Source organism: Tympanuchus pallidicinctus, unplaced genomic scaffold (assembly GCF_026119805.1).
Source record: "Tympanuchus pallidicinctus isolate F22 unplaced genomic scaffold, pur_lepc_1.0 scaffold7, whole genome shotgun sequence".
Taxonomy (NCBI): Eukaryota; Metazoa; Chordata; class Aves; order Galliformes; family Phasianidae; genus Tympanuchus; species Tympanuchus pallidicinctus.
The window spans coordinates 19983365-20006190 of NW_026294791.1; the positions used below are offsets into that span (position 1 = coordinate 19983365).

Here is a 22826-nt window from a genome sequence, read left to right on the forward strand (position 1 = left end):
CGAAGTGATGTGTAATTGGGCAGTCTCTAACAGCACAAGCTGTATCTCACACAGCTAGCTTAGGAGTGAAGAAGCTGGTAGCTGCGAGCGCTCCTCCAAAGCAGCATCAGCTCCTCCTTCTGTGTCAAATTCACAGCTCTAGTCTGTTACTACTTACCCCACTACAGTCAGTGGTTCTCTGAAACAGTACAAAGACCAAATTCTAAGCGTGCACCAGCTCTTGCCCAATAGTTTGAGTAGCACTGAGGCATTACATAAGAAGCTCAAGCAGATAAGGTAGCTGCAGGTGTTGGAGGTCTTTATTGAGATTATAGCACAGATACACTTCTATATTTACCTTTCCACTTTTATACGATAGTTAAAAATGCTTTGCTACAGTGCACGTTTAATTTAGTAACCAAGAGAATCCAAAACTTAGCTGCAGTTCAAATAAATAACCTAATGCTTAAGGTTCAAATTTAAAAAGTAAAAGGAACTGTACAATATGAAAAAATAATACATAAACATTCGAATCTAAAGTTCTGTAGAAATAAAAAAAACTAATTTCCCATACATAAACAGTGCAAGAAATAAAATTCAGATAAGCTTCTGAACTGGGAATTTAAATTACTTAATTCTTAAATTATCATGCAGACATAGCATTTTAAGCCATGCTGGTTTCTATTATAGTGTTAATGGTATCCCTTTTACTTTGAGAACTGATAGCCATTAAGTTCACTGTGACAACTGCTGCCAATCCACTCTCTTCTACAGTACATTATACACAGAGGTATTCTGTTGCATTCAGAAAGCAAAATATTTTATGTTTCTACAAAAACAAATTCACTATGTTACTGTTTCCCCCTCTCCAACATGTCAGCTTGTTGAAAACAATGTCATGTAGTAATGAGAGCAACATTTCCCCCTCTAGATGAAGACAAAAGACCATAATCAAGATGTGGTTACCACCTAATCACCTTTGAAGTTCAGAGTTCATTACTAAAAAAGTTGATGTTAAAAAGTCTGACCTTTTGATAAGAAGTGATGAATATAATAAATCTGAAAAAACAGTGGAATATCTTATGTGTACATGGAACTACTTTGATACTGACTGGAAGTGTTGATCAATTGAAGTTCCTCTATAAAAATTTTCATTGAGGCAAAAACCAAGGAATGCAATTAATACCAAACTGTAAACACATCATTCATGTTACTTAGAGTGCACACTGACAATGAAAGTTCTTCTCAAACTTTGGCAACAAGACTACAATAGGTCACAGCAGCATGAGTTCACATGGAAGACTGAAAGCACTGCAAAAGAATATACTAAAAACACCAAGACCTCCTAGAAACCAGAAAAATCTGTGACAAGTGTCTCCTTTCAACATACTCTCCTACTCAACTGCTGCTCTCTGAATGCCTAATTCTTATTACTTGGTTTTTACAGTTCTGTAGTCTCAGGTCTCTGTGCTTTAGCTGCATAGGTTGCCTTTAGTTGCACTCTAGCCGTTGTAGGTCCAAAGGGTTACAGTTCTGTCTGCTGACGATGACAAGAAGGAAAGATCTTGTGTATGCCATCTGCATTGAATAACTTTGTCCTTGTGCTCTCCTACCACCATAAGAGGAAGCTGCTTTGTGAGGTCTCCTACAGTAGAGGAACAGACATCATCAGTTATCTCATCACTTTATATTCTAGCTCTTTATGATTTAATAAAACTTACAGGTGCATTTCACCTTATGAAGCATACTGGACCTTTCAACACAGAGAAACACAAACACACACCCCACATGCAACTGAACAGTCTGGGGAAAGGTGTTAGGAAAAGGTGTAAAGTACATCTAAACTCTTCACAGTAATTATGAAAATACTTATGTTTTTCTTTTTAAAGGGCAAATTCGTTAAATGCTGTGCAAAAGCAAAGGCCAACTCTTCAAGCAATAGGATTCAATAGTTTTTACCGTTATCAGCTCCTTACCCCTCACCAACATGATGACATTTCAAACACATGAAATTCTATTCTTTTCTTTCAAACCAAAACATTATCTTTGATTCGACCTCTGTAACAAAAACAAACTGAAAATTAACCTAGCATCTTTTGTATGTTACCTTGCAAGTCTGTCACCTTTATTTTCATATCATAAGATCCTGTGAGCAAGTAGTGAGCCCCTGGAGAGAAGCGCACAGAACGAACATCACTTGCATGAGGATGATAGCTTTGGACCATTCGCCCTCCTCGAATATCATACAACATGCAGCTGGAGTCCTCTTGTCCTGTAGCCAGGAGACGACCGCTAGGATCAACAGCTACTGAGGCTACAGCACTTCCTACAGGAGAAAAATACAAGCCATTGTATTTAAGCAAATGACAAAATGGGAATGTTATCACTTGTAGCCAGCCAGGATCATGACAGTGATCACTGACAGAATTGGTGCGTCTGGCCAGGCATTACTGGGTTTGCAACTTTGGAAAACTCCTGGTTTCTCTCCCTCTTTTGCAGTTGCAAAGGAGCTTCTCCTGGGTACGGTTTCTATCATTACTACAAACACATTCCCATTACATCACCCATTACTGGTGGCCACCTGTGTGCAGGATTTGACACCATGACATACAGACACACAACTATTAGAGAGCATCCAAAGGAGGGCTACAAATGTGGGGAATCCAGGTCTGGAGGACAAGACATATGAGAGCAGCTGAGATAGGTCTAGGGTTTGCTCACCCAGAGCAAAGGCTGAGGGGAGGCCTCCCAGCAGCTGCAGCTCTCACAGGGAGTAGAGGGGCAGTGCTATTCTCTGCCCTCTGTGACAGCAACAGAAATGAAGGGAACAATGTGGAGTTGCATCAAAGGAGAGTAGGTTGGGATCAAAGAAGAGTTCTGGCACCAGCAGGTGGCGGGCATCAAACAGGCTGCCCAGTGCAGTAGTCACAGCTCCAAGTTGCTGGAGTTTAAGAGTGGCTGGGACAACGCTCTCAATCATAGGGTTTGAGTTCTGGGTGGTCCCACTGCAGCCAGGATTTGAGCTTGATCTTGTAGGTGTGTTCCACTCAAGATACTCAATGGTTCTACGCAGAAGTATAGAATGCTAGCTTACTTTTTTTTTTTTTTTCCCCGAAACAGCTCATGTGTCTTGTGTTATTCTGAAGTACTTCAGAGACATGTTTGAATTTCACAAGGCAAAGTAGCCACCAATGTTTCAAGTATTTGTTTATTTTTAAGGAAAGAAACAAACTACACCCTCATGCTTTCTATTAAGACCTCTGTTTTAATGCAAGAATGAGCAAAGGTGTGGAAGCCAGTCTTGCCTGTTCCATGAAACGTTGTTCCCACAACACGAACACAACTTGGTACTCTCAGATCCCAGAATCTTACAGTCTTGTCTTGGGATCCAGATGCTATCATCCAGCCACTCCATGTATAAAGTGCTAAAATATGACCTGTGGAAAAAAAGGATTCAGCATAATTAATCAAACAATGAAATGTTACATTTCCGATTATATTTTTGCATTCAGAGATTAAATGATCCTGAAGAACAGCTGCAGGTTCTGAAATAATAGTATAAAGGAATACTGAGCACTGCACCTTTTCTGCAACAAAGTATGCACTTCTGCCAACAAGTTAACAGGATATTTAAAGAAAAAAAAAAAAAAACCAAAAACCAAAACCCAACAAACCAATCAGACACAAAGAAACCAACAAAAAGAACTGTCAAACAAAAATATCTGAAACACAAAAACAACCACCCTTCCCCACTATCACCAGAGCAGTCTAGGGATAATTGAATTCTTGCTCAAAGGAAAACTCAGAGATGACATTTCAAAAACAATTGCTACATGAATCTAATACAGACTTTTGAAATGCAATATGGAAGTAACAGCTTACCTGTGTGACCACTTAAAGCATGCAGACCTTGCCCCCTCTGACAGTCTGTTGTATATATATTACAGTCCCCTGCTCCAGCACTTATTAAGATAGCACCACCACTTTCTGGTCCTTCCATAAAAGCAAGATCTCTGATTGTCCCATCATGCATGCTGAACTCCAAATCTGGACCTGCCATAACAAAAGCAATAACAAAAAGAATATGAGGCATATTCGGTTTAGCAGTCAGTGCTGCAATCTTTAAAGCAGTTATAGTGACAACACAAGTTACTTCAGGCAATGGCAGCATATCATCTATGATAAACGTATACTTTCAATAGAACTATAAATACTAAGCTCAAGTAAAACCCTCACTAATGCTATTTTCATTGGGTGTTGCTTGAGATTCCTACCATTCCTAACGTATAGCAAAAAAATATACAGAGATCGTCTCCACAGGTGATTCCAGGCAAGGTTTACATAGTACAATTATTTCTTTTTGTGAATTGTGGTGAAGTAACACAAATACAAAAAGGTTTTCTCTGCCAGGAGGAAAGGACAACTAAAATCCAACAAGACAAGTCAGCCTGAGTTCAAAATAAAATACAGCCATAGTCAGAATAATGGCTGTAAGGGCAAGGCAAAGAAAGTATTTGTGTAAAAGAAATACCAGATTTCTACAGAGAAAGAGATGACAACAGAAGTAGGCGAGGAAAAGATAACTCAATTTGGAAATAAACTTCTACTGGCAATTCTTACAGACTGGAGCTGGTAAGAACATTCAGCTATTTACCAGTATTTGAAAACAAATTTCAGATGGCAGCACAATGCCACAGAATCTCCAGATCAAAGACAAAATGAAAGCAAACAAACAAAAAAATAAAACCAACCCAAACATCCAAACTAAAATAAAACCCAAAGATACTCCCTAAACAACAGCCTCAGTGTCCATTTTCTTAACAAAGAACACAGTGACGATAGATAGAAAAAGGGACTACATTCATTCACGTATTAGAGAAATTACAGCAGAACTCAACTACATAACCTAAATAATTTAAATGGTCTTCAGTAGTGGATGAATAATCTAAAATTAGCACACACACACACACTCTACCTGTTGCATTGCATGTTTCAGCATTAAAAGGCAGTACTTTCACATATTTATCATTAGAACCAGTAGCCAGCAACTGTCCACAGGGACTCCAGGCCACACAGTAGATCGATCCTTTATGATGCTTATTCCTTTTGAAGCGAACTACTGGTTGCTTAGGAGTATTATAAGCACTGAAAGACAGCAAAAAAGAAGTGTTTTCTTTTTATTTGTAAGGAAAATTATGTGCTCTGTAAATAAACTGCTTCCTACATGTTAACCCTGCTTGAGAAAGAAGCAAAAGAAAGTTGCTTTAAGAATCTTCTTTGTCCATTAAAAGAAAAGTAGTAAGAAAAAAAAAAAAAAAGAAACCAGCCTTTCTAGCACCTATATATATATATATATATATATATATATATGTGTGTGTGCGTGTGTAATATACACACCATATATTCAAAGGGAAGAAACTAGATGAGCTTTACACACAGCAGAAGTAAAAAAAACAGTCCAATTTAAGTACATTCCCTCTCTTTCAACTGAGGAATTCCTGCTCCTCTAGCAGGAAATAGTCCAGTGCTTAATATACAGTATTGCTGTATCCAACATCAACATTCACTGCAGTAACATCAACAACAGAAACTCAGCAAATTTAATCACAACTGAGGAATTTGAAAAACATACTGTTGACACCTGATAAGAACAGAACAGAGGAAAAAAAAACAACAAAACAAAACCAGGACCACTCAGTTTGCATTCACAGAAATAGATTTTTTGCAAAAACCAACCATTGTCTGTCTGGAGTCAGACTGTTACAAAGATTGTGTTTCAAAACATTTCTTTGCTGACTTGAAAATCCCACGATGGAAAGTTTTTGGCAGACTGAGCAAAGCAAAAGACCAGTTAAGATGCACAAGTACACGTTCAAATGAATAAAGTCTCTGCATTTCTTTGATGCCCATACACATTATGTCTCTTGTCAGAACAGATGCATGCACTTCTCACAAGAGACCAATGCTGCAGAGTCAATCTAATCTTTCCCAACATTTAGAACAGTAACTTGTGTGAGGAGAGACTAATCACTAATGATAGTGAATTGCCTGTCCTACCTGTGCTTCCCCTCTGCTCCAAGAAAATCATGTTATTGGAGCAGAAGCAAGGAGATGATGATTGAGATGTCAGTATTTATTTCCAGGGCCCACCCACTAAAGCAAAATAACACTTTTATAAGGAAATGTTGTTGCACAGCAATGTATCTAGCATGTAATGGAAGAGCAAAAACTTGTCCACAAACATATAAATACTTCAGATTGTTTTGGTTTGGCAGTTCAAGATTGTAATGACGATTGCACTACTTACAACAGCAAAATAAAGGAATGAAACATACAGGTATCAGTAGCTACTGGAGAAAGAAATACTATCACACAGGAAAATAAAGTTACAATCTTTCTTACCTTGGGTCAATTACCTCTGGGTAGGCACACACTCGCAAGGTTTTAGAGTTGGAGCCAACAGCATATAAACTCCCACTGGGATGAAAGGCAACAGCTCTGACAGCTTGTGTGTCTTCTAGAGTATTAATGCAAATGAACTGCTTTTTTGATTTGTCATCCTACATAGAATGATGACACTCAAATTAGGGTCTTAAAGCAAAACCAGATGTTGGAAAGTAGGCTTGATTGTTGAAATAATGGTTATAAGTTACTCTGAAAAATGTATTAGAAAGCAGAGGACCAGACTAAATTCAGAATTTGGAAAAACAATGTTTATTCCTGGTCACTGAATGACATTCTTCAGAAAATTCATTACTACAATTCACTCCTAAGCTGACGTTAGATTAACATTTCTCATCCTCCCCGCAGGACACCAACAACTACCTTCCTTAACAACCAACTCCTAAGTCTGCTATTACAATTTATTTCTACAAATACACATCTAATCCAGGTGAAACTCGTAAGGGGAGCAAAGCTACCAATTGAGCTGCTGCTCAGAACTACTTGTGCCATACTTTCACATTTGACATCTAGAGTACCATGACCAGTGCTTGGCTCCACTAAGATGACCAAGGGAGTGGAGCTTTCCTTGTGCAAAGAGAGACTGAGGGGGTTGGGACTGTTCCAGAAGAGAAGGGCTTGAAGGAGGCTGGGGTCAGTGGATTTAATCAATGAGTATAAAAACCTGACAGGAGAAGTAAAGAAGACAGAGCAGTGGTACTCAGCACAGGACAAGAGGCAATAAGCACAAATAGAAATACAGCAAGTTACATTTAACTATGTCTGTTGTTTTAAACAGAACACACAGAGTAGTCAAGCATGGAAACAGGCTGCCTACAGAGGCTGTAGAGTCTTAATCCTTTTCAATACATAAAATCCCACTTGAACTGGCCCCTGAGCAATCTACTGCCACTGAACTTCCGCTGAGCAGCTGTTGTGGACTTGTTTTTCAAAAGTCCCATCCACCCTCAATTGCTCTGTGACACTAAGTATTACATTCAGTCTAACCATCTATTAACAATGAGAGAACGTCACATAGGATCAAGCACTGAATCTTGCGAAATCACACACTGTACAACAGGGTAAGAAAACTCACCTCATCACCTCTTGTCCTATTTAGATTCCCTGAAGAGTCCTCCAACTGTGGCTGAGCGACAGCATGTTCTGACACACTGTTTTGATTTGATTAAGAGTTGAAATGCACAACAGAAAGAAAAAAAAAAAAAAAGGAGATTTGTTTGTTTGTAAGCATTTCTGGACTAAAGCTGCAGTCACATGTCTAACTCCTTATCATTAAAATACTATTTTTACAAGAGATTGTCATTTTTTGGACAGCTCAGGCATCAAACAAGCCAAAAATTAAAGAAATAAAAATATTTTCTTTCATGCTATATCACACACAACACATACATGGCAAAATAGTTTCTGCTTCTAGGTTAGCATTTATTTTACACAGAAAATCCAGGAGCTACCCCATTTGTTTTGTATTTCAGAAGCTTAGTAGAATTACAAAATAAATGTTAATTACACAAATAATATGGAATAAGAGGTCTGAAATAAAAAACATGAAATAGAAGCCATCACAAATAACCATCATTTCTCCTAAGTCAAGAATTTATTTTAAAATTCGTATAAAAATACCTAGACAATAGGTCACGAACCGTATACTCCCAACTCAAACAACAAATCTGTTTGGTATTGATAAGTAGATACAAACTGCAATTTCCACAGTGCTAAGAGAAGGGAATTTCCAGTCTTAAGCAGGTATCAAATAACTTACATTTGATTCCCCTGCACAGGTGACTCTTCAGGAAAGGGTATCTGATTAGCTGATCCATGCTTTCGAGGAGTGCTTGTGTTAACACTTTGGCCATCTGTCGGCATCCTCTGAGCAGCATCTGATGTAACGTTACTTGCTAGACTGGTAGATGCATTCCCTTTGCTCCCATTGCATTGCTGGCTAAGTGTTTGCACATCATTTCCAAGACTGTCCATACCTATATTTAATTCTCCTAGCTTCTGGATAGACCTAGTTAAAACACAACAACAAAAAAAGAGAAAACAAAACTAGGTTAACATGCGAACTTGCAGTTATGCAAGTGGCTAGAGAGAAAAGGAGAAGAGTAACAGATATCCCCAACCTGTTAAGAAACTGCTCAGTAAGATTCTGTTGCTGGTCAGGTCCATCTTCTTGATTCACACCACCTTCCAGCAACATCTGCTGATACAACTGCCGCTGTTGCTCTTTTTGTTCTAAGTGCTGCTGGTAACGTAGCCTTTGTCTGTAGTATTCTTGAAACTGCTCCGTTGAATCACGAAGCTTAGAAAAATAAGAATAGTTACTTGCAGAATTTAAGCTAAATACTCACTCTCCTGTTCACTAGTTCATTACAGGCATCAAAAGGTCAGCAGCACTTTCATTTTCCCTAAAACTAAATACAATTTCCTTACTAAAAAAGGAAATCCCTGCCATACTGTGCTGTTAGTATTGGAGTGCTGCCTTCGTGCTTATTTTAGGACAAGACTGCTACCTCCAAAGTAGTAATTAACATCAAAACAAACAGGTCATCAAAAGGTGAAAATAAAAGAAAAACCACTAAACAAGCTACGTTCCAAATTCCAATTCATATTTTCAATATAATTTCAGTATTTTCTGCTCTGTTGATACCTCTCTGCAATCAGTCTGCAGAACAGATTCCTATCTCCCAGCGATCAACATTAAAAAATAGGATGTAGCACCTCTAGGCAAAACAAATACTTCAGCTTCCTTTTACACTGTCTCTTCACATTTATGTAGTCTCTTCAGCTTCCCTCACTACTCCCTGCCTTCTGCACTCACTCCCTGCCACTAGCTCCCAAGGACTTCCTGCTTTCTGCACTCCCTGCCTCTGTTGCTAGCTCTGAATGTCACCATCAAAAACAGCTGAGAACAAGTTCAAAAAGAACAGTGAAACACACAAAGCCAAAAGCACTTCAGTCCAAGATCTAAGTATTAACAATGACGTGCATTTTCTGAAAAATAAAACAATATTTTTACCAACTGAAAGAAAAAAAAAATGTAGTAGTAGCAGTAGGTAAAAAAGTTCTTCATACTTGTTAGGTTTCCTCAAGATGAGAACTTGGAAATTATCTTTGAAAGCTTAAGAAGCATTCCAACTATTTCAAATACATGGCCCATTTCCAACTTGCCGAGTTAGCATCCTTACAAACAACAGGCATACCCTGGAGCATATTTTTTTTTCATAACTAGTACTTATTTGCTGCAATCCTGGGTCCTTTAGTCTGAGTGACAATGATATAGAATCCAAAACCTAAACATGTTGTTCAGACGCTCTGTAGTATAAAACCTGGCTTTTAAAATCAATCTTTCCAAGAACAACACAAATAAGAACTAAGGAGACATGAAAGAATTTCTCATTCACACAGATAAACACACAGCAGTAACACAAACAAAACCAAACATGAAGACACTGGACTGAATATTACTTTGTTTTTCACTTGTGTATAACAGTCCAGCCAACATCTTCACCTACAGTTACATCTCCTGCCTTCATTCTCCCCCATAAACTCTGCCATGGCCTTTTGACTTTTGAGGACTACTCTGCCATGTGCCTAGCTAAGCTCTTTCCTCTTTCCCTTTCCTTATTCCCAGCCCACATAAATCATGTCACTGCAGCAAAGAGGTTACTCAGCAAAGTCCTTGAGTGGAGCCAAGTCCTCACATTTAGAGGATTCTGTTAATCCCCTCACAGCCCCATTGCCCCACTCAATCACTCAGAGTCTACACTAAACTAGTCCTGTTAAGACTGGACTGGTTTTCAGTACCGTAGAGATGTCAAAAGTTTACTTAAGAAAATCAAACTGGAGTCTGCAAACCAAACAAACAACTGGATGTTATTTCTTCACTCAAACACTTAGTACAAATATTCAGGTAAGAATACATTGTTACTGAACTCAGAGGCAGATATTTAGAATGGCGGAAAGCAAAAAGAATGGGTAACTGTTCATCCCTTCCTACTAAACTGCTATTTCACCTTCCCCATATTGCCATTACAGGACAGGAAAAAAGTCAAGGCCCAAAGCTTTCAAACTCTTTTGTTTTTTTTAAATAAAAAGGTTATGCTACTGGATTCTGGACAGCAAAGATACGTTTAGCAGAGATTTGATATTCGTTATCTGTGCTCTAGACTAATTACATACAATGGCCCCTGAAAGTTGACAGTAACACTAACAGTGCATGCTACCCTCTAGATTGCAGGCTAAAACACTAAAAGGATTCTTAAGCACTGTTTAATCTAACATTGCTGATTTAGAGCTCTGCAAAATTTAAGTTACATGCAATAGTTTAGCAACACTAAGGTGACAATGCACGTTCACTGGGGGCGCTACAGACTTAACTGACAGCAGAACATTTTACAGTGAAAAAAGAAGTGTCTTATATAAAATGCAATATTGTAATTTAATTTTTTAACATCTCATTAAAAAGCCACCAAGACTGAAAACAATTTACTGTCATGCGTGAAGTTCTCAACACAAAAAGCAAATTATGAACATATCAGAACACAGCTCCAAAGGCTTCATTATTTTTCATATTATTATGTTTCAGAACAGCCAGTACCTCATTTTTGTCTTGTTTGGCCGATCCCTGACTCTGTGCTCCAGTGACTGGCTCATTCTCTAGAACTAAACTCTGGGACAATGCCTCGCTGCCAATGGGATGCTGTGGCTCCACAGGAGTATCACTTCTCAGAGCAACATGAAAAAGAAGTGTAATTGAGAAAAGATATGAGCAGAAAGTCCACTGGTAAGAAGAGAGAAGTAACATTCTAGAGTAAAAGCTATAGGAGTTAAGCAATCTACAAACTGCAGCTACGAAGAGGATGGTAAAATCAAACATTAAACCAGATCGTTCAGAAATGGCAATAACTCTTTTCAAGAGAAACACTGAGCATATTTAGTTATTTGCAGTATCGTGACCCAAGTTTACAGACACTGAGAGTAACAAAGATGGAGTTACAGCCATCTCACAAACAGCATATATTTATCGGTGAGGAAAAAATTCAAATTAATAACACAACCTCTATTACATAATCAGAACATAAATTTGGATTTATATACAAATATGAACTATATAAGCTATAATTTCCATTTTCTTACACCTAAACTTCAAGAAAATCCTGCCTGAACCCAGAAGGCTCACAAGCAAATACGAAAATCTGATTTTAATCATAAACGCACGGGGAATAAAAACCCTTGTCCACTGAGTTTTACTTAACCAGCCACTAAACAACCAAGGTAAGTTTCAACATTGCACTGACATCCAGAAATACGACACGTGTAATTTTAACCTAAGCAAAAAACTGCAGTTGCACTTACCGCTCAGGTGACTCCTCAAAAATGCTGTGACACTCGGTGTTCTCCAACATAAGACTTCGGCTGAGATTCTGTACTCCAGGGTAATGGAAATTAGCAAAGGAGTGCGACATGGGAGAAGTTTTGGTCCCGAGGTCTGTGACACGCTTCTCATGATTTGTTAACCCACAGGACAGCCCGTCTAAGGCGGGGTTTAAGGAGCGGGTCATGTAAGCATCGGCTGACTGAGGCCGCCTCATTGGGGAGGATGGGTATGGAGAAAGTTTGCTAATAAGAGGTGTCAAAAGATCAGCATACGCAGCTTTTGTAGGCTTGAGGAGTTTATCAACATGAATATTAAGCATCTTCTGTTCAAAAGCACAGGAAAAAACAGTAGCTGGCAGGTTCTGTAGCCACGATAACAAGCTAAGGTCCAAATCATCACACCCATTACCACACAAGAGATCGATGCCCAGCAATACTTCACTTTCTGTAATTTCTTCTCCTGTTGCTTTACTCTGACAGAACTCCACACAACATTCATAAAGCAACCCCTTCATTACAAGCTGAAATAAACGATTGTTACTTGCTTTGAAACCAGCCTCGCTCAGTTTCCTATCAGCGGGAATGAACTCTGCCACCATGACACAAGCTTCTTCAAAGCAGTGCACCCGAGCCGTGCTGGGATTCCAGTCTTTGAATTCTGCATGGTTGGTCAAGCGAGGCAACGTGAGCAGCAAGCAGAGTTTGCTGTAGTCTTCCTTAGAGGGGCAGTATTCTTCTAACGCATGTAGGCACTGCACAGCCTCTCGCATGGTGAATTCCAGCTACAGAAATATTCAAATCAGCAGAGTAGCTCATAGTACGCGTGTTTCTATAGTTAGCAGAAGAAGAATGTACAGTGGCAGGATTTTTCCACTACCATTCCTTTATTAATATTACTGTTTCTATTTAACCAAAATAGCACACGCTGTTTTAAGTCCAAAATTGCTGATGCAAATGCACTTACAGAGTCAAATTCCTGGATGTTTATACTTCCTGAAATCTCCACCTTCTGCCCCATTCCTGCTCTTACTTTCTACAGACCTATGGAACTTTCACATCACCACAGATTTTGCATGCTTAAAACTTCACATCTGCAGCTAAACAGCTTCAATTCTATTGTAGAACAGAACGTTACTTCCATTCTTAGGGCCAACTCTATATACATATATTTTCCCCCCCAAGCTTATGGAAAGCTATCAGCATAATTATAAGAAGTGGCATATTTCTCTAGTTTCCAGTTATTAGCAAATTTCATTTGTCTTTTATATTAATGTTTTCTGTTTTCCAATCAGGAAAGCATTAAAAGAAGTTAAAAAGAGTTAAAAAAGAAGTTAAAAAAGTTAACCTCCACAGATAACACCTATGACTACATGGCTTTTAATAGAAAGCTTGCTGAAAATAAAAGTCAGAAAAACATGTTAAATACACCTAACTCAGTATCTTTAGTTTAAAAGATTCTTTAAAAAATAAAAACAAAATCAGTAACATCCTACCTCTGTTCCCTAGCACATTCTCAACGTACAAGCCTTTCACCCACAAATGCTTCCACATCTGGTAACATTCAGCACAAAAATAAGAAATGGATTTGACCATCTTCTCCTATACCATTATCTAATAACTGTGTACAGACAGACTGATTACAGAAGTGTGTGATCCCTTTACAGCACTTCAAGCTTTGTCTACACTGCTAAGAAAAGACTCTATAGTATATGTAATGAGAGAGAATTCAAGTTAACTCAGTTCTCAAAACAAAATCAGTTGTCTGAGAATTACTGGAATCCTTCATATTTTTTTTTTTCCATTTGATAATCTTTGTGTTAGAAAATTACTACTACTGTATCACAAACGAGAAACTCTGATTAAGTCCACAGACAGCAGGCCTTTTCTGTCACTTGAATTTGCCATTCAGGTCTCCATATGAAAATCTAAGTTACAGCTCCTTCTGTTTGCTTATTTAATTCAGTCAGTCCTTTGTGACTGCATCTGTTGCCATCAAAGAAACAACAGCATCTTTTCCTCTTTAAAAGCAACAGAAAAGAAGGTTAAGATCAATTTCATCTCTCATTTAGACCTGACTGTGACAATAAATTTCCCTGATTTTCAGGCCTGCCTCAGAACCCTCCTGAAAACAAAGTGCTGTTCTTTAGCATAATGGCCTAAAGTGAATTTCAAGACCAGAAGATGACATACGGTCACTGATCTATACTGCCACTTTTCAAGCAACCCTTGCATATACAATTCTATTTGAGACCTGAGGATCACATTCGCTTCCAAAGGACACCAATTAGTTTGTCCATTATTTATGAAACCATTTGGTAATAGATAGAATTTGGGTATTCAGTCTGGGAGCATTGGTTTTTCTTTTAATTAAACCATGTGAATAAGTTTCTTGCCAATATAAAATTCCCCAAACAAAGACAGATCTTACATGCTGAGGCTCGTCTTCTGCTGACATTGCATTGTTTACACATAAGGCCTCCAAGAACTTCTGCTTCATAATTATGTAACGAAATCTGCAGGCAAATAGTGAAATATTACCCATCTCGACCCAGTAGTTCAATATTCTTTTAGAAACAAGCAAAGTATTTTACAGCTATTTTTTGATTTAGGGATAGAAGTGACTGCGTTAAGAAACTCTGATCAAAGTTTAACAGAGTTGTAACCACAAAATTTTAGCAGGACATGTTCTTCTTCAATCACTGCTTTCAAAAATAACACATTAAAAATATTTGAAGGGTCATAAGGGGATAAAAAAAGTAAAGCAAGCACACTTGTTTCTTAACTAAAAACACATCCAAATGTAAAAGAACAGTTCAAGATGCAGCACTGCATTCCGAAGATGTAAAGCAAATAAAAGCCCATTACATCCTCTGTGCACGAGGCTTTTTAACTTCAAGTATAAATAACACACCCACATGCAATCAGGAACTGCATACAAGACACACACACACAAAACAGTTAAAAACTGAAACCTACTGTTTCCATAAAGAATATTTAATTTCTTATATTTCTCACAACCACTCCCAAGGACAATGTAACTCATACACAGAGACATATATACTCTATTCTACCTTTTCTTGTCGAATTTTTCCATACATTCGAGAGGCTGAATAAATTGAAGAACCTCATCCCACTGACCATCAAGAATCAACTGCCTAATAAGAGAAAAACAAAGACACTGCTTTCATTTCACCAGACAAGCACATTATCCTTCTTTGTAAGCAACCAGCTTAGAAAGCTATACACTTAAATGACAGCTGGATATTTAAATGTAGAACAGTTGATCAGTCTGTTTGAAAAAATTAATGCTTTGCACATATGTTACAATGACCGATACGGTAAGACACAAATCTCAGCATTGTGTAAAAAAAAAAATTCATGCGGGTACAAACACTGATGCTTCTGAAGACATATCAATGAAGATTAAATGGTCCTGTGTTTCCTGCTTCACTTGTAATTCTTACTGAGTATTCTTCAAGTAAGAAATTTTAATTAAATACATTTCCTCAAGGAAGACACTGCTGAATTGAAGGGGACTTAAAAATATGTTAATTTTAACTGTATAAATACTGTTGGACCTATTCTTATACAAAGGGGTGCAGAGCACCTATATTAAGAATATAAAAGCAACAGCTTGGAAATAACTATGCTATGTGAATAGTGTGCTATGTTGCACAAGTGGATTACTTCAACTCCCAATGCACACCATACTCCCTAAAAGTCCAGCTCTAGAAGGAAAGGCTGCATTCCTCATGAGTTGCATAGTCTGAATTAACTAAGAATGAAACAAACAAGTATTACTACTAATTCCAATCTCTTTAGTTCTTCCATTTTATCCCAGTACCTGTAATCTCACTGGAAGAGAAGCTACATGAGAAAATCTGTTCAGTAATTTATGTATTTACATATTAAGAATAACCAGATAATAACCTTCTGCAAACATGAAATAATTTAAATACCCACATGATATTTCATGTCATAGGAGACCGCAATGCTGGAGTATTACATGCATCTACAGTAACTGCTTTTAGTAATTCAGAGGACAGTACAACTAATGGTAAATGACACAAACTTCCATGCCTCCATGACCGCAGGTACCTCATCCCAGATCAGTAGACTGTAAGAATATTTTATTTGTATGTGGAACCAATCAAGGACATGCTCATTTCCACGTGACATAATAAGCAGATAACAACAGATCACTGCTGCTAGAAGATCTTGCTCTCCCATCTCCTGCTCAGGTGCTTTGCCCAACTTAGCCCTTGCTGACACTGACACGTGTTAAGACTCCTTCCCACTTTAAATTCATTAGCATGCCAGGAAAATAACTAAGTCAAAATGAATGAACATGTGAATAAACAAGAAAACAAACAAACAAACCTAACTCTAGAGCCTACGTGGATGCTTACTCATTTACATTAAGTTGTTCATTTGATAACTTCAGAGATGAAACACAGAACAGAGCTGGACCACACAACTGGGATAAGGAAGCAGAAGAGCAAGATAAGAACTCCCCCTTAGTGTCATGGAGCTGCCCATGGAATCATAGTCCAACAGCATCCTTTCATACACGTGGTACTGAAGCACAGGAGAAAGGCCTACCTTAAGAACAGCATGTCATCTGAAAACAGGCCATTAATGACCCCGCTTTCTTTCTCAAGCGCCAGCATACTGATATGAAGCTTCCTTGAGTTCAGAAAATCTAGTATCAGTTTAATTATTTCAGCTTCTTTAACATTCACTGTTTCTTCAGCCGTCATGATGGCAGCCTGAAAGGAAAGACAGAATTTCTGTGATGATCAATATCTTTTTGTTTGCTTACCAACTGTTGACTACTCAGATTTCTTCCATCGCTTTACAGGACAGAACACTGTAGCATTACAAAAATAAAAATCAACTTCCAAGTTTTCTTTATTCAAGATGTTGGTTATAAGGCCTCCAATAAGACTAACTCCACACCTTTACATTTCTCCTCTATGAATAGATAGGGTCCAGAGAGACCAGTCTACTAAGACACCAATCCCACTGCAGTAAAAGCACTATATGTGAAATTGCACCTCACTATTTGCCTTTCAGAGAAGTTCAAAGGGCATATGAATTCCCCAGCTACTACGTTCTATCTAGACATCTTACGTATAAACTTAAAATCAGATTTGTTAGAAACACATACAAAAAGTGAAGCACGCTAAAAAGCACAGCAAGCTCACACCTCAGCCCTTTTTTGAAGCTATAAATGGAGGTTTAACCAAAGCTTTCTATTATCCCTCTAAAAGGACACCTATTTCTGCCTGCATGCTTCATGAACAATCTCACTCTGCAAATCCAAGACAGCCCAGTTCAGCCGCTGACTGCTGGGGCCCCTCATTCACTCACCTGCCTCCACCGGCCGCTCCCAGCCCCTCCTCATCACCATTCCCCTCTGCCACTGGGGCAGCTCTGCCACCAGCTTGTGCCTGGGAGCAGCCCAGGCTGTGAGGAGCTCTCCAGCCGCCCCCTGGCACCACAGAAGGGCCAGGCACCAGCACAGCACCTGCCTGCTCGCCTGGGAGGCACGGGGCGCTACTGCTGACATGTGGAACCAGCACAACCACACCTGCTGGCAGGAGCAAAGCTGCAAAATGACTTAAATGGATTACGAGAACATACAAAAACAAGAAGCTGGTATCAGTGATGAGCCCCCAGCAGGAAGCCGTATCCCCAGAAATGAGCTAAGTAGAATGAAAGCAATCAAAAGAACAAATGAACACACAGAGCAAAGCGTCCACAGTAAAAAGTCACAATACCCCAATTACTCCCTAGAGATGAGAAGATACAAATACTCCAGTGAAACTGATAAACCAAGGCTGCTGAACTTCAAGCAATTGAAAAAAAAAATAGGCATAAAGAAAGAGTTTTCCTCTTCATTCTCCTTATGACCACATGCCAACTTTTTTCCAATGAGGTTTTCACCAGAGTGTCTGATTGGGAACACATTTGATGATAGCAGCACAATTTATTCTGGAGCACCAGAGACCTGACTGTGCCAGACACAAATGGCCTTCTTACAGCAGCTGGGTTTGACTCTCATTGCAGTCACCCCAGTCACCTGCAATTTGGATGGGCTCTGGGCAGACACACCCAGGGACTGCGCACCCACTCCTGGCTGTGAAGTCAAGGGAAAAAAATTAAGATCTGGCTTGCAGAGCACCTTTCTGCAGGAAAGCAAACAGATGGACAGACAGCAGACAAACCCAGAGCCAGCACCTCTAGCGAAATGCTCTTTCCTGACATTTTAGCACCATTTTTATTTCTCCTTTTGGCAATCGGGTCAGGATTTTTGGTCCCAGAAAAAAAAAAAACTCAATTCCATCCTTACAGACTGGAAAAGAAATAAACACAAATTTAACCAGGAGTTTAGCATTAACATCTTCATTCCTAGCCTCATCTAAAACATTTGCATTTAGCTTTTACTTTGCTTTATCGCATTGGCGGTTACATGAAACAACTTACATGGCTTCCTTGGCAAATAACGAAGTGAAGCTGAGTCAAACCTGTACTGAGCCTCACCATCAAGAAACCACCTGCACAGTTCAGGGTAATACTCTCTTTGAAGCAAGGAACATCCACACCCCAGCTTTCTTTGCTGCTGGATCCATTGGAGTCTGCTCTAAGCAGGAAGTCACCATACAGACCTTCAAGATTACCTTGAATTATTTCCATAGGTTCTAAAACTCAAGTTCTTTTTCCTTACTTATATTCCCCACATAAACTGGATAAAGGATGACCAGCACCCCACCATTTCACATGGAATGAATAATGGCACCTCTGGCATCCTGCTAAGAAAACTCAAACATGTAGCTTGGATGCTGATCCTCAAAAGACAGTTTGAAACGCACCAGTAAGCTCATAAATCAGCAAGATTATGAAAACACCGCACATTTGGTGTCAGAGCAACATTGCCATCAGACACGCAGATAGAAAAGAATGGTAAACCTACTGAAGAGGGTTCTTCACTTAACAGAAAGTTCTTTTAGACTGATGAGCCCAGACTCCCCTGTATTACGCTGTCAAAAAAATCAGCAGTGCTGTAACACCATCATGACATCACAGCTATATATAGTTTTACACATGACACTGAAGTAAGTCAGTTTTTCTAACAGTCAATGTGAACATAATGATAAATGAAAATCAAACATCAGGGAAACTCGAGATTAGAGCTCAGCTGCATCTTTGGTCCATCCCCAGCACTGCTTTCTGCCAGCACATATGGCAACACAGCGTCACAGTCTGATCAGCTCTAGCACTAATACCAAGAACAACCAAAGCACAGCATTAACATGAGGTATAACTGATGATAAAGGAGTATTAAAGCTGCAAATTTCAGTGTCCTCCGCTGACAAACTACCTTTTTTTCTTACCCCATCTTTTCATAGCAATCCATTCCAACATCTGTCGCCCTTCTAGGTCCCCATAACCATCTCCTAAATAAACCAATATCAAGAAAAACTGAAAAATCCAACCAGCTCTCCTGCCACCCAGCTGACACACCTGTTCTGTGCTTCCAACGCACAAGATGCCCTTTAGCTGAGCTCTTTGGAACGTAACCTATCTACTTCTATGCTTCCCAGGGAGAGCTTTCACTCTTGCTCTGCTCTTACTCGTATTCTAAGCACAAACCAACTGCATCAACTGCCCCACGGCATCACAAGCGCGTTGTTTTCTAAGGAACGTAAACAGACACATAAGTACACTACTTTGGGAGAACGCCTGTGAACTGGAAAGCGAGTTTGGGATAGTCTCTAAGTTACCCTTCTTAGGAAAAATGTAATTGCATCTGCACTCACATGACAATTGCAGCAGGGTCTGACGTTGTGAAATACAAATGAGTTGTCAAACTCCAAACAAGCATTACTCCTTTGTCTTCATCCCTCCCAAATGGGCCAGCGGCACGCAACGTGCCCTCACAGAGCTTGGCTGGGAATTCCAGTACTTCTTCCTTGTATTTCTGGGCATTTCAGCACCGCGCAGAGCCAATGCCGGGGGGTGGCGTTCAGGCACGCAGCGCTTCCACACAACGCAACGGAGAACGCGAACGGCTTACAGAGCAAGCGAACGCGTTTTGGCTGCGGCGCACCTGCTCCGAGATCGCCTTTATTCGTCCCCACACGCGCCGCCAGGCGGACGCCCCTCAGCAGTCACACAGTGCGGGGCCCGGGAGGCCGCTCCCCGAAAGGTGGCCCGGGCCGGGGGCAAACGGCCAGGATTGCAGAACGGCCCCGGAGCTCCCCGCGGCTCGCACCACGCCGGGCCCGCGCCGCCAGGCCGACAGAAGCCGCCCGCCCCGCGGAGCCGCAACAAAGGGACGTCGGCAACCGGGCGGCGCCGCGTCGACGCGCCCCGGCGCGAGGGAGGCGCGGCGGGCACCGTGCGGCGCGGCCGTACGGTGGGAACGGGCCGCGGAGGCGGCCGGCCCGCACCCAGCCGTGCTCGGGGACCGCCGGGCAGCGCCCGTCCCGCAGCGCGGCCCCGAGGAGAAAGCTCAGCCCGGCTCGACTTCCCCGCCGCGCGGCTCCCGTCCTCTGTCCCCCCCGAGCTCACCTGGGGCCCGGCGGCCCGTCCGCGCGCCGGCCGCGGGGCGTGAGGAGAAAATGGCGGCAGGCCTCGCTGCGGGGCGGGCCCGGGGCCGCGCTCGGTCGGACGGGGTCTCGCTGTCGCTCGGCACTGCGGCCGCCGCCCGGCCTCGCGCTCGCCGCCCGGCGTCCAGGACCCTCCCCGCGCCGGGGCGGAGTGCCTGCTCACAGCCCGAGTGGAAGCCAGAAGGGACGGCCCGGCTGGGCGTCGCCGCGGGGGCGGGGAGCGGCTGTCGGCGGCGGCGGGGCGGGGCTGCGCTTTGTCGGCGGCGGGGCGAACCCCCCTACCGCCCCCGGGCCGCGGCGGGTGGCGGCGAGGCCCTGCCGCTCGCAGAGGGAATCGCGGGCGGGGCGGGGCGGGGTCGGGCGGCGGAGCCGCGGCGGCTGCGGCTGCCGGGCCGGCGAGTGCGGGCTCGTCGGCGTTCCCCGCCCAGCGCGGCGGCTCCAGGCGCGTCCCTGGGAGCGGTCCGCCCCGAGGCCTGCGGCGCTCGTCTGAGGGCTGCGGGACCCGCCTCGTCTTCGCCGAGGATGTCGTGTGGCCGAGTGCCCGTCGGTAATTGGCGTCCCGGGTGACGGCGCTGAGCGGACCCTGTCCCTGCTCCCCAGCCTGGTGCCTGTTCCCTCCAGGGCAGAATCGGTGGAAAAATGTGCGTTCCTCATGAAACGTCAGACTTACACATGCTGTATAGGAGATGCAAAGATGCATTTCCATATGATTTAACATTCAGTTAAGTTTAATGAATCTTCATAATTCTCAGAAGACAGCAGCTAAGACCGATTCATTGAACACTGTGAACACTGACAATGCTTTCTCTGTGTTCAGATATTGCATTGAGATGAGTTTAAGCAAACCGTATTAAAATGCCAGTGCTCCACATAGACAAAATTCTGGTACATACACAACACTGCATGGCTAGCCCTGTTGAAATGGAGGATGACAGTCTTCTAATTGAGGAAGCAGAGACCTGATTCGCTTTTAATTACATGTGTATGATGTGTGACAGGTGGTCAGGGAACAATCTGGATTCTCTCACACTGATAGCTAAAAAAGCTAAGTAGCGCAGTGCATTGATCCAGCTTGCAAACTGTTTTGTTAAGAATCAGCTGAAGTGCAGCTGAGAAATGTCCTCATAATATTGTTCTCTTTCTTCTTTCCGAAAGGAACGCACAGAGATGTCCTGCAGTCAGGCCCATGAGGAGCAGCTTGGGCAAGGTGCCACCTGGCTAAGCAGCAGTGACTACGCACAGCATTAGCCAGGACTGGAAGCTGCCGGCTCCTTCTGCAGCACCGAGGTCTCAGCACCGCATCCCAAAAGGCTGGCTGGGTTCTCTAGCTAAAACACTGACTCCTCCCTTCTGCTGCAAAAGCTATTGCCTGTCACTTGATTACATCCAGAGGCAAAGATTAATAGAAAATTTCATTTCTGTTTCTTAATAGAAGTGACATAACAGCAATGATAGGAAAAATGACTTGAAAACATCTGCAGAACGTACACGTGGATGAAAAAACACTTTAAGCTAACCAAGCAATAGCCGAGCACATACATTTTAAAATTTTATCTCAATTTCACACATGGCTTTACTGCGGTTTACCAATCTCTCACACTGTAACTGTTTTCAGGGGAGGTTTGGAGATCAAATCTGTGATATTCCACCTCTAGAGGGCAAGAGTTCTGGTATGAGAGAACGGTAAGGCTTCTCCCAAGTTAGAGACTCCAAAGGAATAATAAATTGTGAATTTACAACTATTCTGTTTCCTATGGAGAATGTAGGGCTCTTCCCAGGGAAGCAGTAAATTCCTACAGTCTTGAAAGAGATTTCCTGAACCAAGATCTGCCCTCGGGGAGGGGATGAACCATTAGCATTACTTGATGTGCCTGCTTGAGCAGTTAATAATTCTGGAGAGGATACGTAGAAGCGTCCTATTGGAAAAGGGGAGATAGAAGCTCCTGTTCTTTGGCTGTTCAAAACTTTACTCTGGCACAGCAGGATATCTTCGGGGCAGCCTCAGCTTGCTTTGAACTCCCTAGTCATTATGGCACAAGAAGGTGACTCCGTGAATAGCAAAGCTGTTGGGTGTGGGTATTTAAGGAGCCTGAAAATCAGGATTAGTAGAGCAGTTCTGCACTGGCTAGTAACAAGGCAAGGCACTGCAGTCTGTTTCGTGCTGCCTTAGAGAAAAAAATGGGACTATTATATAGATAATGCAGGTGGCCACATACCATATCAAGAGGGCTAAGATACCTTCTTGGAATGCTGACCTTGCACCTTATCTGCCACCAGCATTCAGCAGTTTATGCAAAATATCTTCATGCTTTTTAGGGATTATTACAGACCCACTCAAGTCTTTACATTTTCTATTATTTTCATATTCAAGCAAGTTTTAAAGTATGCAGACAT

The 22826-nt window shown here is 41.5% G+C and overlaps 1 protein-coding gene across 1 annotated transcript; it reads right to left on the bottom strand.

Annotated features, from left to right (window-relative positions):
• Nucleotides 1-277: 277 nt before the first annotated feature.
• Nucleotides 278-20595, bottom strand: WDR47 (WD repeat domain 47). Its single transcript, XM_052666970.1, has 15 exons — nucleotides 20395-20595; nucleotides 16420-16586; nucleotides 14889-14972; nucleotides 14246-14330; nucleotides 11797-12599; nucleotides 11039-11162; nucleotides 8562-8740; nucleotides 8201-8449; nucleotides 7517-7592; nucleotides 6382-6539; nucleotides 4955-5124; nucleotides 3862-4032; nucleotides 3285-3416; nucleotides 2087-2305; nucleotides 278-1624 (listed from the first exon to the last, which is right to left on the bottom strand). Exons 2-15 carry the CDS (start codon nucleotides 16575-16577, stop codon nucleotides 1482-1484), a joined length of 2751 nt encoding a protein of 916 aa, XP_052522930.1. The 5' UTR covers nucleotides 16578-16586; nucleotides 20395-20595; the 3' UTR covers nucleotides 278-1481.
• Nucleotides 20596-22826: the final 2231 nt, after the last annotated feature.

Excerpts from the sequence above, each read along its gene's own strand:
- WDR47 (XM_052666970.1), bottom strand. The coding sequence starts at position 16,577 with ATGACGGCTGAAGAAACAGTGAATGTTAAAGAAGCTGAAATAATTAAA. Across the intron at positions 12,600-14,245 it reads CAGAAGACGAGCCTCAGCAT|CTGGAATTCACCATGCGAGA; the intron begins GTAAGATCTGTC and ends ATATTTCTGTAG. Across the intron at positions 5,125-6,381 it reads CCAGAGGTAATTGACCCAAG|TGCTTATAATACTCCTAAGC; the intron begins GTAAGAAAGATT and ends GCTGTCTTTCAG.